We start from the raw sequence: 16,197 nt of genomic DNA, 5'->3' as shown, positions 1-16,197 counted from the left end.
TGAGCTGAGCTGAGATGACACCAGACAGCTTCCGCCAACCCCTGGAGCTCAAATGGCCCATCAGACTTGTCCTGTTGGCAGAAATGGCTGGGCCTTTCTAGCGCCATCTCCATCAGGCTTTGGAGATGGGCTGCCCCTCGGGCGAGGTGGCTCTCTGTAGCCGAGGCGGTCCCTGGAGGGGCTGACAGCTACAGGCCATCTGCTATCAGCACTCGGCACAGCTAGGACATCAAGCCCTTCCTTGAAGGGCCATCTAGGGGGTGCATCCCAGTCTCCATCAGATGGAGACTCAGAGAGTTTGAATGATTTGCCCAACCTAAAGTCACTGGTGCTGGGCACCGGACCCAAGACTGCCGAGCTCCAAACCAAAGTGACCTCAGAGGAGAATCGGACAGCCTGGGCAGGCAGCGTGCCACCCGCGGCTCACCTTGTGAGCAAGGCCAAGGGTGGAGGTTCCCTTGTGCTTCCAATGCAGGTGTCAAAAGGCTGGAGAGCAGCTGGCACGGGCGGCCGACCTTGGAGAAGGAACGGGAGAAGAACTCAGCTCCCCCGCATCGCAGGGCTCAGAAGGTCATGATCCGCTCCAGCAGTGACAGCAGCTACATGTCGGGGTCCCCCGGGGGCAGTCCCAGCAGTGGCGGAGAGCAGCCGCCCTCTGACTTGGAAGTCAGCACGCACAGCCCCAGCCTGCCCCTGGGGCCGGAGCCAGGGGTGCCTCCTGGGGCATCATCCAGGCCGCCCCAGGAGAGCCCGCCCCTCCCTGAGAGCCAGGGCGGCCACCCGCCACTGAGACTGAAGAAATCCTTCGAGATCTTGGTGAGAAAGCCTACGTCCTCCAAGCCCAAGCCTCCACCCAGAAAATACTTTAAAAGTGACAGTGACCCTCAGAAGAGTCTAGAAGAGAGAGAGGACTCCCTGCGCCCTTCTGGACACACCTTGCCCACCTGTGGCCAGGTAAGAGTGGTGTCCGATGGGTTGAGCGTTCTCCCGCGCCAAGCAGGGTTGATCTTGAGCATTCGCAGAGCGTTAGCCATGGGCAGAGGAGGATTCTCCTCCATCAGAGAGAAGAGGCTGGGCTCAAGCTTAGGGCCGACTGCGGAAGGAGAGGTTTGAAGCTCGGCAGATCTCACCTGAAGCCCCAGTCTTGTTGATTGGCTTCTGTGTTCCCATCCATTAGACGCTGGAATTCAGGGTTGTTTTCACAGCTCTCTAAGCCTCAGTTTCCTTATCTGTTAATTGGGGCCAAGTTTAGAGGCTCCATCCACGGGCTAACATGTGTATTAAATGGAACCAACCAAGTGGATGCCTAACAGACTCTCAGGCATGATGGTGTTCATTGCTATATTGGCTCTTCCATCTCACCCCTAAACACCTCCATGTCCTGCCATCCGACTCCCCTACGGGAAGACGGGCTGACGGCCAGGCAGCTTCTACATCTTGGGCCGTTTTTATGCCCAGGCGCTGTGCTTTGTCTCAGTTAAGCCTGACAACCACCTGGGGATGAGGGTACCCTTCATGCAAAGAGGAAACCGAGGGACTTGCTCAAGGCCACGTTGCCAGTGGGTCACTTTATCACTAGGCTACGCTGTCTTTCACTTCTTCCCCGACAGCTGCCTTCTCTGGGCAGGTGGAACTGGGGACTCTGGGAATCCCCTCTAACGATCTGTAAAGGAGGGTTGGTAAAGTTCAGCAGGAGTAAGAAACCCCAGGGAGGAAGCTATTGAGTAGGAGGGGTGAGAGTGAAGAAGGGAGAGGAAGCCAGGTTACTGAAGAGGAAGCACAGTTTTGCAGAGCCGGCAGGATGTGGCTGGTTAGCAATTCATGATGGAGTTGCCGAGGTGGATCTGTTCCCCTGCTCCTCCTTTCTAAGCAAACATTTCATTTTCCTTCGAGCCTGAGACCCTATAAGTCCAGGAGGGCAAATTAGGAACAGAGAGGCTGAGAAGCCAGGCTTACGACTTTGTTCCTGGAGACCCAGAAAAGGAGCAGATTTGCCAGAGCAGGTCTGCCCCAGTGATGCCCTTGGGCCACCTGGCTGGGTTGGACCAGATATGGGGCAGGGGAGTCTCCCCAAGTGAGGGTGCTGGAGGAGGAATCGGGGTTCCTGCTTCAAACCTCCTTCTTCTTCTTCCGCAGAAGAAGGAGATCTGCTGCAAGCAAAAGTCCCTTGTCTTTGCCACGCTGTGCTGCCTCTTCAGCATCTGTCGCTCCTGCCTGCACCCTCCCACCTTCTGCTTTGTCCCACGTGGCCCACAGACCCTTCTACAGCCTTTTACAAAAGCACAACCAACACCACGTTATTTTCCTGGGCGTTGGGGGTACAGAGAAAGGATTATAGCACAGCAAAAACAGGGGGCTGTTTGCTGCATGTCATTCTTCTTAAAAATCTCCACCACCATGCCTGGGGATTTCTCACTGGGTGTTTCTCTCCCTGGCCCCAGTGTATAACATCTCCCCATCCTTCCCTCCCTCCCTCCACCTCCTCCTCCTCCTCCTCCTTTTTCTCTCTCTGTCTCTGTGTGTGTGTCTCTCTCTGTCCCCCCACCTCCCCCTCCCCCAGTCTTTTCTCTCCAGGGTCTCAAGACCCTTCTCAAGCTTTTATTACAACCCCCAAATCTTTTTCATCTACTGTAACTCAAGGGGACTTAACTTTCACTACCAAAATGACCTTCAGGGTATTCCCTTCAACAGAAGACCAGTCCTCTCCCTTCTAGAAAATCAGCTTGAACTATCACTTGTGGTTAAAAATCACTTTCTCCCCTAAGTCCACATCTCTGTCTTCTTTCCTTCTTTCCCTTCTGTCTCCCTCTTTCACCAAGCACTGTGCCAGGAAATACTATTTAGAGCAAAATTCAAGTAAAATCAAATTTATTTCAGGAGCTAATTAAAAAGAAAACAACTCCCATGAAGAGGGTGCAACATCAGGTGTGTTGATGAAAAGACAAAACACATCTGTGTCTGTTCCAAGATGCAAAGTTGCTTTGACGACTGTGGTTGGTACCCAGAGCATCGGCCTATGAAAGTGTCAACCAATCATGGATATAGACAAGCGTCACCTCATCTTTCAGAGTTCCAACTGGGTGAAATTAAATTTCAGCCACATATCATTTTTTCCTGCTGATGAGTGTCTTAGATACCGTCAGTCTAATATTTTAAGCTTCTAATGCCATGGCCAAGCCTTGCTTTTACGAAGGACTCGTTCAAGAAACGCAATGATTCCTTTGAGTTAGTTAGTCTCCCAGTGTTTCCAAAATGCCTCCCTATACTCAGTTCTACACTAGGGACCTTGGGCTGGGGCAATGCTTTGTGAACATATTTCTAACTTCCGTAGAATTTTCATTCCTAAAGAATGTTTATTGACAAAGTAGGTATTAAATCTCAGGCCACAGACATTTTCAATGTCTTTTTTAGTCCCAAATGGTGCATTTGTTCTTCCTTCCTTTCTTCTTTTTGGGAGGAAGCCTGCAGCCTTGTCAAATAGCCAGGCCATCATTCCACCTGACCCTGGAATGAGCAGAACACAGATGCCATCCACGGCAGCATGGCAGAGTATTTCCCTGGCAGAAAAATTTAGGCAGCATCATTTTGATGATGTCTGCCTTTTTTTTTTTTTTTTTCTGGGTTGGTATTTTGCTTATTCCTTCTACTGTGTATGTCTATGTGTCTGGAATACTCTTCCTCAGCTTCTCTGCCTAGAAAATTCTTACCCTTTGCTCAAGAACCAGACAAAAAGCACTTCTCTTGGGAAGCTGTCAGCACCTCTCTGGGACAGAACTGGTGCTGGCTGCTTCCTCTGGGCCCTGACAGCATCTCTTTCATGCTGTATGGAAACCCAAACTCCAGTCAAGCATTGGATGGTTACTTGATGCTTGAGCCATTTCATCCCTAGGCTGGTTTGTGAAGGAGCCTGAGTCCACATTCAGGCTCAGTGGGGAAAACGATTCTGCCCTAGAATGATAATATCACTCCGGGGGCTGCAAAGGGAAGTGATGGCACAGGTCCTGAGTATCTGTCATCCTTTGCAGCATGCTTTCTAAATAACTGAATAATGAATCACAATGTAGAAAGCGATAGACACGTTTTCCTCCAAGTGTTCTAACCTTAACTTAGTGAAGACTAGAGGGCAGTTCTTTGCCTGGTTCTCTTCCCCCCTGGGACGGGGGGTAGTTTGGCAGAATGCAGTGGTAAATGAAGCAGTGACAGTCCCCCGTCCCCACTCCCAAGCCTCTTCTCCCTGTCACAGAGAGCCCAGGATCTTCACATATGTCAATAGGTTGAGTCCGTGATCTGGACACTGGCTCGTGGGAAGCAGAGGGATGTTCTGGGCCTCCAGGAGGTGCCGGCTCCCTGGATCAGCCATGCAGGCACCACAGTGGAGGAAAGGCCCTTGACTGACAGGGCTGCTGAACTTCTCATTAAAGCATCTCAACGTCAGCTCTCCGGTCCCAATCAAAGTGCGCCTTGCCTTCTCACAGCTGGAGGCTACCGTTTTGACACGGTCTTGCTTCCTGTTTACACCACAGGAAGCCAGCGAAGTACTGCCACCACTGCCTGTGCGGGAAGGCGCAGCAGGGAGAACCCCCCGCGCCACTGCCTGCAGCCCAGGACCTGCTGTCGGCCCGCAGACGACGTCCTCCTCAGAGGGCCAGCCGGGGAGGAGAGGAGCCAGCCCAGGTAGGTTTTCAATTAGATCTGCCAGGAGGAAGGAACTTCCGGATCAAGGTCCAGTGCTAAGGGAAGAACGTGAATTTGCCCAGAGCATTGGAGGGTTCTGCACAACTCGACAGCTGGACTTGGGCCAATGAACGGTCAGGAGTCCCCTGAGGCGGTGGCACTGCAGGACCGTGGGGTTGCTGTGCAGGGTGGGAACCTCCTGGCTGGATCTGTGATGCTGTGATGGGGGTGGGGGATGCAGGGGGAACTCGGGCCAATCCAGACAGTCAGCTGGAGAAAGGGGCCCTCGGGAAAAGGTCCAGGACACGCCCACCCAACTACAGTGAGCAGCTGCTCCCTCTAGGGTGACAGCATTCTAGTAAGCTGCATTCAGCATTTCCAAGTCCAGGAGCGCGGGGTCAGAGAGGGAGGAATAAACAGCATGTTGCTGGTGGTCACTGCCTCCTGCGGGGGGAGGGGGGGCGTGGATGGAAGGGGTGTGCCCACATGGTGCCCCTGGAAGTGCTGAGACACGAGTTGAATATGCAGAGCTTTGCTAGAAAGAGCATCGGACTTGGGGTCAGGGAGACCAGGGTAGGAAACCTGGCTCTGTCCTTCACGAATGTGATTCTGGGCAACTTTCTGTACTTTTCTGAGCCTCAATTCACTCATCAGCAAGCGGGAAATCACACAGCAGCCCAACATGTGATTCAATTCAGCAAGCGCGTACTGAGTGCTGGCTTCGTGAGGCCCTGTGCTAGCTTCTCGGGAGGGAGGGAGGGAGGGAGAGGAAGAGATAGAGATAGAGGTAGAGACAGGGGGAGAGAGAGAGAGAGAGAGAAGATATGAGAATGAAAGAGAAAGAGAATGAGAGAAAGAAGAAAGACCAGCTCCTGCCATCAAGGAGCTCCCAGCAGTGGCAAGGTAATAACTATGTAGGTTACAAACCTACATGTTTATTACTCGACCTGTTCGAGAAACACTACGTGAAAAGCACACGGAAGGCTCTCAGAGGTTAAGGGACATTATGAGTGGAAATAGCTGGCATGTCTCACCCAGAGCAGGGGCCCTACCACTGGAGGCTCCTCCTCCTCCCCATCCCTCCCCTGAGTCATCCCAATTGAGGAACTTGCCAGGGAATGCCTTGGTGTTCTACTGGCAAGAGCTCCTCACCCCAGTTTGCAGAGGGCTCTCCTGTAGCACGTCTGACTATTGAGTCTTACGACAGGCCCTGCAGCAGAGCAATATGTAAATGCAGAACCAGGCTGAGGGGGCTGGACTCACTTGGTAAAGCCCCTGGAGTCGGTACTAACCACCCTGGCCTCTGGGGTGATGCAGAAGGTCTCTTTGGAATCTTCAAGGCTTAGTGCTCTGCATGGTTTGCATACCTTGAGGGCTGGCGTTGAGACCAGGGGCAGGAGGAATCAGCCCTCCTTAAACTGGGTTGCATTCTGATACCAAGCATCCCCCAGAGCTGGAACCAGAGCAGCATATTCCTAAGCAGGTAGAGATCAGACCTGGGGTGACCCAAGGGCCACACATCTATTTGGCTTCTTGGCTGTGCAGGACTTGGGGGCCGGCCTCCCTCCGTTCCTGGGAAAGAGTCCGGGCAGACTCCCCTGTTCTGGCTTGTTCAAGACTGGCTTCCAAGAAAGACTTCCATGTGCTCCCCTCCCCACCAGTGGTGAGGGGCTGAACTTGACTGGGCGTGCCTGATAGAGCAGGTTGGAATGACCTGGGGGGCTGCTCCAACACCAATGCCCAGGCCGCATCCCAGGTGTATTAAATCAGAACCCAGGGCTGGACATCAGTATTCTTTAGGTCCTCCAGATTCCGATGTGCCAGCCAAGTTTGGGAATCGTTGTCACAGAGCTTCTTTCTACCTGGGACCCTCTCACCAGCTCTTTAGGTAGGGGGAATGCTCCTTTGCTGAGCAAGCTAGTTAATTCTTTGAGTAGGGAGAGTAGCAAACTCACGTGACTTCAGGGACCAGATGGATGCTTTCATGTGTGAAATGCTGACCTGGTGAGGGTGAGGGCTGTAACTGCGTAGAGCTGGGGTGTGCCCCGTCTGAAGGTGTGCAGGCCCACTTTTGCTTTCTAATGACATGGTGGTCCAAACCAAATACGGCTGCCAATTTGTGACCCTTGGCTTAAAAGTTTAAAAGGTAAGAGAATTGCTTTGGCCTTTAAAGTTTTACTGAGTTATCTAAGAGGCTATTTAGTACAGTGGAAAGAAAACGAAAGTGGGGAATCAGGAGACAGGGGGTCTCACCCTGGCTCTGCCAACAGATGACCCCTTACCCTTATGAATGTTGGGTTCCTCAATCATACAATGTCAGCGATCAGACTAGGTATTCTATGCGAACCCTTCTAGCTCTAAAATGCTGGGATGCTGTGTAGTTAACTCACACCTCTGGTCCTCTGGTTCTGTGTCCCCGCCTGTTCACACTTAGCCAGGTAATAGCACCTGGGGTAGCAGCTCACCCAGCAAGGGATCCACCACTTCTGCTTATCGTCTCCTCTAGAATCCTTGCTATTCATCTTTGAAACTAGAACTTAGGAAGAAAACGCACGATCAGGTGTAACGCACAGCGTTGGCCTTCTTTCTGCTCCCCAGTGACGCCAACGTCTCCGATAAAACACCCACTGCTTAAGAGGCAGGCTCGGATGGACTATACCCTTGATATCACCGCCGAAGACCCTTGGGTTAGAATTTCTGACTGCATCAAAAATCTTTTTAGCCCCGTCATGAGTGAGAATCATAGCCACACGCCACTGCAGCCCGTCGTCACGCTGGGTGAGGAAGATGGGATTCAGGGCTACCCAGATGGGACTGTGCCCAAGCTGGACACCACCAGTGGCGGTCCCACAGTTTACAAGTCGGCAGACGGCAGCACCGTGAAGAAGGGTCCTCCAGTGGCCCCCAAGCCCGCCTGGTTTCGCCAAAGCTTGAAAGATTTGAGGAATCGTGTCCCAGGGCAGCCCCCAGAGACAGCCTCCCCCAGCCAGCCGACACCCACCTCCAGGGAGCGCCCCGGGCCACCCCTACGGGCCTCCTCTTCCATCAAGCAAAGGATCAGCTCCTTTGAAACCTTTGGTTCCTCTCACCGGCCTGACAAAGGAGCCCAGAGACTGAGCCTCCAGCCCTCCAGCTCCTCCGGGGAGGCAGCAAAACCTTCTGGGAAGCAAGAGGGAGGACAGGCTTCTCGGGCTCCTGGTGTCTCAGGGCGAGGGGCTCCCCCCACCGTGAAGCAGCAGCAGCGGCCAGAGCCAGAGCAGCTGCCCCCAGCCTCCCTCGCAGCCCTGGAGGCCAGCGACCCCGGTGTGCCGGCGTCCCCTCCCCCCGGACAGCAGCCAGGTCAGAAAACCCTCTCCTCGGACCCCGACCCTCTGTCAAGGCTGCTGGCGACGCAAATGGAAGGAGCTCGAGGCCCAGGGGTCAAGATGCCAAGCCAGCGGGCACGGAGTTTCCCCCTGAGCAGGACCCAGTCCTGTGAGATGAAGCCACTGGATGAAAAGACCAGTAAACTCTACTCCATCAGCAGCCAGGTGTCATCGGCTGTCATGAAGTCCCTGCTGTGCCTCCCGTCTTCCGTCTACTGTGGCCAGACCTCCTGCAGCCCCAAGGAAGGGGCATCGCCCCCCACAGCGTCCAGTGAAGATCCTGCCTCAAATAGTTCTGCTGAAGCTCCTGCCCCGGACACGGGCTTCTCGCTCAAGTGAGTGTCTCTGCCCAGTGTTGACCTTTCTTGTCTTTCTTCCTCTTATAATCCTCTATGTCTTGTAAAAAATCGCTCAGGTTTGCTAAAGGATTGTTCCACCTGTTCTTCTATGAGCGCATGTGTGTGTGTGTGTGTGTGTCACACCTCTGCCTTCTGTATTAAGGAGTTTTCACAACACTCGGCCTTGGGAGGGGTGGGAGGTGGGGGACAGAACTGGCCCCCTGGTGAATTACACGTGTATATTTGGAACTAATGCACCTTGGACATATCCGGCCATTGCCCAGGAAGACCAGAACGAGGCCAGGAGATGATCCCTTGGGGGTTCTTGCTACCTCCCTCTCTCCAAAGAAATCCACCTGTACTCTGCACAAGGATTCAGCCCCCTGGAGTGGGAGTTTGGACATCTGAGGCCCAGACCCATCTCCCACACTGACGCCCTGACCACGAGCTGGTTCCTTCCACACTCCCCCTCGGTTTCCTCTTCAGTTGAAATTAGGAGCTGGGCAAGACCTGCTCCACAGAACCGGGGGTGTGGGGGGCTCCCAGCAATGCCCCAGAGCTCCTGCTGCAGGGCTGGGGTTCAGTCTTCCCTCTTGAATCAGAACAACTGTGCATTGATCAGTATTATGTATTGTTCTTATATTGCTGAGAAATGTTTGAGACTCACTGACCCAGATGTTCCATCAGGTTCCAGCTACTGTGATGTTCTATCAGGTGCCAGCTACTGTGAGGGAACAGGAGCGATCCTTCGAAACAGCGGTCCCCAACCATTTTGGCACCAGCGACCGGTTCCGTGCAAGACAATTTTTCCACGGACCCGGGGGGAGGGGGAGGTTCAGGCGGTAATGCCAGCGATGGGGAGCAATGGGGGGCGGCAGATGAAGCTTCGCTTGCTCGTCCGCTGCTCACCTCCTGCTGTGCGGCCCGGGGGTTGGGGACCCCTGCACCAAGACACACCCGGGTCAGGGGCCTGAAGAGCCAGACCAACTCAAGCATTAGAGTTGGTCAGTGGTAGAATCGTAGCCTTTAATATTTAGGCTTCCCAGGAGCTTGCTCTTTCTGGCTGAGAGTCTGTTCTTCTTCTGGAACTGCAAGGCTCACCGTTAGAATTTACTGCTGTGAGACCCCCTCCACCTTTTAGCAGTAAAGATCTGTCAATCAGAGGAAGAAATGATCCCTATCACCCAAACCACAGTTTCACGCAAAATATGAAGTGTCATTGCAAAAAATAGCTACAGGTGCCAAAATGAGTTCAAAAGAAAAAGGAAGGCCAGCTGCTAGCTAAGTGGGCACCATTTGTAGTGATTAGGTGCTAAGGTAGGATAGGCAGCTGCTGACAACATCTGTGAAGGAGGCCAAGGTGTGTGTGTGTGTGTGAAAGGACATCAGTCTTGGTGGCCATCTAGGTGCAGATTTGTCCAAAGCATCAGTTATACTCTGGGGTGACGTATTGAGGTTTTGAACACAGACTTTGGAGTCAGACACACCATGATCTGTGATTTCGAGTCCCAGATCGCGGCCTCTCATAACCACGTGACCATAGACAAGTTATTCCCCCTCCCTAAGCCCCAATTTCCTCATCTCTGTAGTGGAGGGATGCTGGTATCTATTTGTGGATTTGTTGCACCAAATAATAGAATGAACATTAGCACCGTCTTGGAATAGAGTAATTATGCTAAGGATGTTAGCTCTTATTAATATCACGATTCATACCGTGTGCGGGTCCTCCCTATGAAAGCCTTTCAGAGCTGAGAGAATACACAGAGGGTCTCAGTGAGCCCACGGAAGCCGACGACTCAGACCACTGCGCTCCTCAGTCTGGTCAATCAGTTATCTCCCTGCTGAGCTCCGAGGAATTAAAGAAGCTCATAGAGGAAGTGAAGGTTCTGGACGAAGCAACATTAAAGGTAGGTTTCTTTTATAAGCACTTGAAGAGATGAAGGCCTTGCTATAAGCAGCGTGGTCACCTCAGGTGGGCCGGAGGGGAAGCAGCGCACATTGCCCTGGGCTCCTTGAGGTTGAGAAGGCAGTTCCCAGGGGCTGACACCAGACTCGGGTTGTATCCTGCCCGGGGCAGAGGGGCGCTGTATCACTGGACCACAGTAAGACCTTCCGGTGTAGGGAGCTTTGTAGCTCATGAAGTGCTTTCAATCATAGACTTATTGTATCTTTTTGACCCTTTAATAAATGAGAAAGGCGAGCTTCAAGGTCGCAGAGCCTAGGTTTTCTATCTCCACGTTCCGTGCTCTTTCCACGTCCCACGGGCTGCCTGCCCAGTGTGCGTCTCCGGGGAGATGCTGCGTGGTAGTGAGCCATCCATTGCAAGTTCTGACCTCTTGCCTGAAGACTTGCCCTGCACACCGAGAAGTGACGGATCCCAGGGCTCGTAAGGGTTCCCACACTTCAGTCAAGTCATTCTGAAAGTCCCGCTTCCCCTATGCCTTCTGAGCATGACCCAAAGGTGCGTGGAGAGGAAGTGGTCAGGCAGAGCTGAGGCCCATTCAGCTCAGATGAGCACGGGCTCACGGGCCTTGCATCCGCCCGGGCTTCCCTAGTCCATGCAGGCTTTTTATGCTGGAATCATCCAGACTGGGATGAGAGGATAAGGAGGCACCATAGCTGGTGTTCCCTACATCCAGGGTATGGGTGAGTCTGACAAGATGCCCCGGGCCGGGATTCATCCTCTGGGGCTCTCACTCATCACCTGTGCACTGGGACCGTCATCCCCAGGGCCTAATTCAAATGAAATAACAGAGGCAAAATTGTTGCGTAAAATACAAAGAGCGGTCCTGCCTGGGGTGTTCCTAGGACAGTATTTGCTTTTCAATTTGACAAAGGGCTCTTATAGGGCAAGTAAGCTGACACTTGGGTAAAATTTGGGAGATTTGGACCAGTGCTGGCGTAGAGGCGGGACAGTGAGGTCCATTCATCCCTTCATCTTTCCTGGGTCTTGGGGACTCCAGGTCAAATGATCATAGAGCCAGCTGCGCAGCAGATGCTCTGGTGGTGCCAGAGCAAGCGAATTCTTTGACATAAGGTTATTCCCTTGCGCTAAGGCACAAACTGGTGGCCCGAGAGCCTGCAGGTATATTTTATGTGGTCTGCATGGTGCTTTTTAAAAAAGTATTATATTCTAAATATTATCAAACCTGAATCAAAACCTAGATTTCTGGCTGCTCTCTTTTTATAAAAGGAACGAATGATCTTGTAGCACTGGGTCTGCATTCCTATGTAGCCGTGGGTCCTCTTAAGCAGATGTGCTCTCAGTTCTCTGCAGTTCCTGTCGCTCACATCTGCCCATTTTGCTCTTTTAAGTGATCTGCCTGGGTCCTGTATGCATTTGCGTTTGAGACCCCTCCACCATCGAGACCGGAATGAGGGTCTCTGACTTTAGACACTGCAGAGCGATTGTTCTGGCTCCAGCTGAGCCCAGGTGCAGGTCGGGAAGTACTGTGTGTGCCTGGGTGGGCTCGTGTGTGTGTGTGTGTGTGTGTGTGTGTGTGTGTGTGTGCGTGTGTGTGTGTGTGTCTGTGTGTGTTTGTGTGTGTGTCTCTGTGTGTCTGTGTGTGTGTGTGTGTCTGTATGTGTGTCTGTGTGTGTGTCTGTGTCTGTGTCTGTGTGTGTGTGTGTCTGTGTGTCTGTGTGCACGCATGCGTGTTCTAGGGCAAGGAGTCAGCTGGGCTCCTTCATGCAGCTGCTGTGCCACACAGAGCAGCAGGTGTAAAGATGGAGCAGCCAACTTCTGCAAAACAGTGTTACCCACAGCTCTGCTGACCCAGAGTCCTACAGGCTGACCTCATCTTGTCCCACACCCAAGTGCCAGAGCTGTGTTATCTCACACGCGGGGATTTCCAGCTGACTTAGTCGCACCCAGCCCTGTCTCCATACAAATGTGGATGTGGATTGCATGAATAGGAGAGGAAAAGAACTCTATTGGTTGCCTTATGCACATTTTTTTTTTTTTCTTCTGAGCTTCCCATGACTCCAGAAAATATAGTCTTCTCTTTACAAATGATGAAATGGGTCTGACGTACCTGGGAGCGTGGCCAAGCTGGGGTTTGAGAACGAATCAGCCTGATGTTGGAACACTTGTTAAACTGCTCACACTGTTGCAATAAAATGCTTTTTAATATATATATTTCGTTCTGCAGCAATTAGACAACATCCATGTTACCATCTTGCACAAGGAGGAAGGGGCTGGCCTTGGGTTCAGCTTGGCAGGAGGAGCAGATCTAGAAAACAAGGTGATCACGGTGAGTGGCCCAGCCATGGGGGCGCATCAGAGCCAGAGGTGATGGCCCTGGGAGGGGGGCGCACTTACTAGGAGAGATCAGAGGAATGCATGACCCCAGGCCACTGGGTGTCAGGTTAGGGCAGGAGCTCGAGATCCTTTTCAAGAAGCTTTACAGCCAGGATTGAAGACCTGGCTGTGATATGTAGCATAGCACACCTAGATGGAAAGAGGCCTCACCTGGACAGAAAGAGCCCTTGGGAAGGCAGGTCCTGTACAGGAGGCTGTTTTCCTGGGTTTGCCCACTGGGAGATTGGGGATGTTAACAGGGACGATTGCGAAGCAGATCTGATGGTTGACTGAAGGCAATGGGGCCCAGCGGGAAAGATCTGGAACTGCACAGCGCAACCCAGGATGCACATGAGGCTTCAGCTCTCACGGTCGAGCCCCTTGTTCTCTCGGGACCAACTAGAGCCCGGGGTAAGACTGGGGAGGGCAGCGGTCCTGGGTCACCTGCATCTTTCCCTGTGGACCCTGTTTTCTTGGTCCACACAGTCTGATCAGCATTGGCTGCTGCCCTCTGCCCACTATTTAGGCTACCTGCACCTGACCCAGATGGTTTCTGGTCATCCCATCTTCATGGACCCAGCTGCGACATGACCGCTGCATCCCTCCAAAGCGGAGTGCACTGGTGTCACCCCCAGGGCTCTGTTGTCTCAGTATATCCTTCATGTGCACTCATCTGAACTCCCTTGCTCAGCTGAAAACAAACCCTCCAGCTCACAGGAGCAGCCAGCGTTAAACACACCACACCCCTTGGCAGTGTTAACTTGGCCCATTCCTATTGGTCACTTCAGAGTCAAGTTGTGTGTGAGCAGCAACTTCCTTCTTTGTAAGCAAGCTCTCTACCGCATAAAAGCACATAAAACCAATGAGGACCTGTTTCTGACACTAAGCACGTAGCAGAGCATCATAAAGACGTTCCTGATGGTGCAGTTTGCTTTCTATTTGAAGAGAAGAAAAGAGAGCTTGCCTGTGGGAAGAGTACGTTGGATCTGTGGGTCTTTCCTTGAGTCGGGACTTCTCTGCACCCCATTTGCTCGCCACCCCTGAGACACTGCCTCAAAACCCAGGAGCAATACACACCAGCTGATCATATGCACCAGACTTCCCCTTTCTCCTTCCGTGTTTGAGCGCTTCCCTTCCTTTCCAGATTCATTAAAAGAGAACTAACATTGAGCACCGTCCATGACCAAGAGCAAGCTGGGCTCTCACTGGCATGTTCAAGTCATCTTCCCCACACCTCAGGATGGGGGATTGGTGGCGTGTCCGCTTCATTTATAGAGGACAGACTGAGATGCAGAGCAGAGACTCTGCTTCCTACTTGGGTCTTACAACCAAGGGATTTTGACCACATCTGACCCCACAACAGACTTTCTAACACTGAAACAGTTTAGAGAAACAAAGAACCTTGTTCAGATGATAACAGCAAAACAACACGTAGCACAGTTTAGTGATTGCCCATCCATGCTGTCATTCAATCCTCTTAATTAAGCACATTAGAATTTACGTCATTAAAAAGGCTGAGGCAAAGACATTAGATTTTTTTAATCCCACATATTTTTCAGAAAGGGAATGGGGGTGGGCGATGGTCCCTTTTAACTAGAGTTAAAGGATCAGAATGTCTAGGGTAGGAGTTTTAAAAATGTCTAGACTTCCTAGGATAGGAATTCTGCATTCTGCAGAAGATGGGGCCTGAGAATTTCTCTATGGAAAAAAGGATGCTTTGCTGAAACTTTTGGGGATCACTGTATTATACGGCCTGTTCTTAGAGAATTATCATGCCAAATAGCACTGTAGAGTCTCTAGTATTTTTTTTAAACTGTAGGCATTTTCAGAGCTTGTGTTTTATCCAATGTTCTTAATTTTCTTAGACTTCAGAAACTTTTCTTACACAATACCTATTAATATGGCACAGAGTCAGTGCTTGAAGAAAATTACTCTGGGAAATGCTGATGTAGAGCACGTAAGGCGAAAGATTTTAACTGAATGTTAACTAAGATTGTAGTGATATAGTCTCGGACGTTGTGTTGGGAAGGATTCTGAGGGCCAATCTGGCCATTTTTGCTAATGATCTCTGGTCTGGGTGGAGGAGGGAATGCTGGCTAGTAGCCCTAATCTAGGACACATTTCGTCTTATTTTCTTTGGCCTAAGGATCTGCTGGGTTTGATTAACTGGTCCAGGTCCTCCTGCAGCGAGAATCCAGATCCGATATGCTGATTCCTGGCTCCTGACTTCCGTTGGTTTGCTCAGGTTCACAGGGTGTTCCCCAACGGGTTGGCCTCCCAGGAAGGGACTATTCAGAAGGGCAACGAGGTTCTCTCCATCAACGGCAAGTCTCTCAAAGGGGCCACACACAATGATGCTCTGGCCATCCTTCGCCAAGCTCGGGACCCCAAGCAAGCTGTGATTGTCACAAGGAAGCCAACCCCGGAGACCACGCCCGACCTCAACTCTTCCACAGATTCTGCAGCCTCAGCCTCTGTGGCCAGTGACGTTTCCATAGATTCCTGTAAGTTCTCCCCACATGGTGGAAGCTCCGTGGGCCACATCACCTTTGGACAGGCGAGGCCCATGCCGGCAGGGCTGCGCAGTCGTTTGTGGCCCCCAGAACACGTGGCCTGCCTTGTATGCCGCCCGGCACGCATGGCTGGGTTTATCCGTACACATGCACAAGCTTGCCGGAGCATCAGCCAGGCTCACTTGAAAGCATCCCTAACAGCCCCCCTGTGTTTTCTCAGCAGCAGAGGCCACAGTCTGCACAGTGACCCTGGAGAAGACCTCTGCAGGCCTGGGCTTCAGTCTGGAAGGAGGGAAGGGCTCCCTGCAAGGGGACAAGCCTCTGACAGTTAACAGGATCTTCAAAGGTGCGGTGTGCATCTGCCTCTCAGCCTTCGCTCCAGTTGCGGGTGTCCGGCCAGGCCCCCCAAAGGCTTCTGAGCACCTTCTAGGCCATGTCAGTTTCCCACAACCCCAGGCCTTTTTGGGAGGCAGGCAAGCCTGTTAAGGACTCCACTTTGCTTTTTCTCCCTGCTCTCCTTGGCTCAGACATCCCCTTAATCCCCCTATTTTACTGGGTCCTTGTACATGACCCAGCCCTGGGCTTGGTTCAGCTTGGCAGGGCCAGGGCTAGGGTGAGGCAAGTGAGGCACTGCCCTGGGTGCAAAATTGAAGGCGGCACCGAAATATTCAGTAATCAAGATACATACCGTTTCAGTGCAATATTTTTAAAACTCGAAATTAATTCAAAAAGTCTACAATGAACAAAATATCAAGTTGTAAAACAGAGTCCGACTTTCCAGGTGCACGACTCAACCTTACTCACCTCACCCTAATCCTGGACCTGTCAGCTCCTACCTTTATTCAGAATTTTGAGATTTTGTTCATCATGGATTGGGAAGCAAGCCAGCCTCTGGTGGGGGGGGGTCACTTGGGTTTTCCTGTGAAAACCATGAATGGCCTGCAGCTGTCACATGCAATCACCCCGATTCTTCACTGCCTCTCATGCTGGACCCCCTGAGTCACAGA

General features: G+C 52.1%; 1 protein-coding gene across 8 annotated transcripts in view; it reads left to right on the top strand.

Annotated features, from left to right (window-relative positions):
- The window catches only part of IL16 (interleukin 16), a 117,177-nt gene that overhangs the window by 99,006 nt on the left and 1,974 nt on the right, over positions 1–16,197 (top strand). For 7 of the 8 annotated variants that reach the window (XM_082448545.1, XM_082448549.1, XM_082448550.1 and 4 more), the window contains 7 exons: positions 476–954; positions 4,524–4,674; positions 7,273–8,374; positions 10,116–10,284; positions 12,529–12,630; positions 14,923–15,181; positions 15,411–15,536. In XM_082448545.1, the coding sequence (XP_082304671.1) occupies positions 476–954; positions 4,524–4,674; positions 7,273–8,374; positions 10,116–10,284; positions 12,529–12,630; positions 14,923–15,181; positions 15,411–15,536 (2,388 nt within the window). The remainder of the gene's footprint in view (positions 1–475; positions 955–4,523; positions 4,675–7,272; positions 8,375–10,115; positions 10,285–12,528; positions 12,631–14,922; positions 15,182–15,410; positions 15,537–16,197) is intronic. The other variant, XM_082448546.1, reaches the window with a different exon arrangement.

The sequence above is a fragment of the Balaenoptera physalus genome, assembly GCF_965194825.1.
Source record: "Balaenoptera physalus genome assembly, chromosome: 2".
NCBI lineage: Eukaryota > Metazoa > Chordata > Mammalia > Artiodactyla > Balaenopteridae > Balaenoptera > Balaenoptera physalus.
Note: the sequence above shows the minus strand (reverse complement) of the source record. Positions and strands in the feature narration are given on the sequence as shown.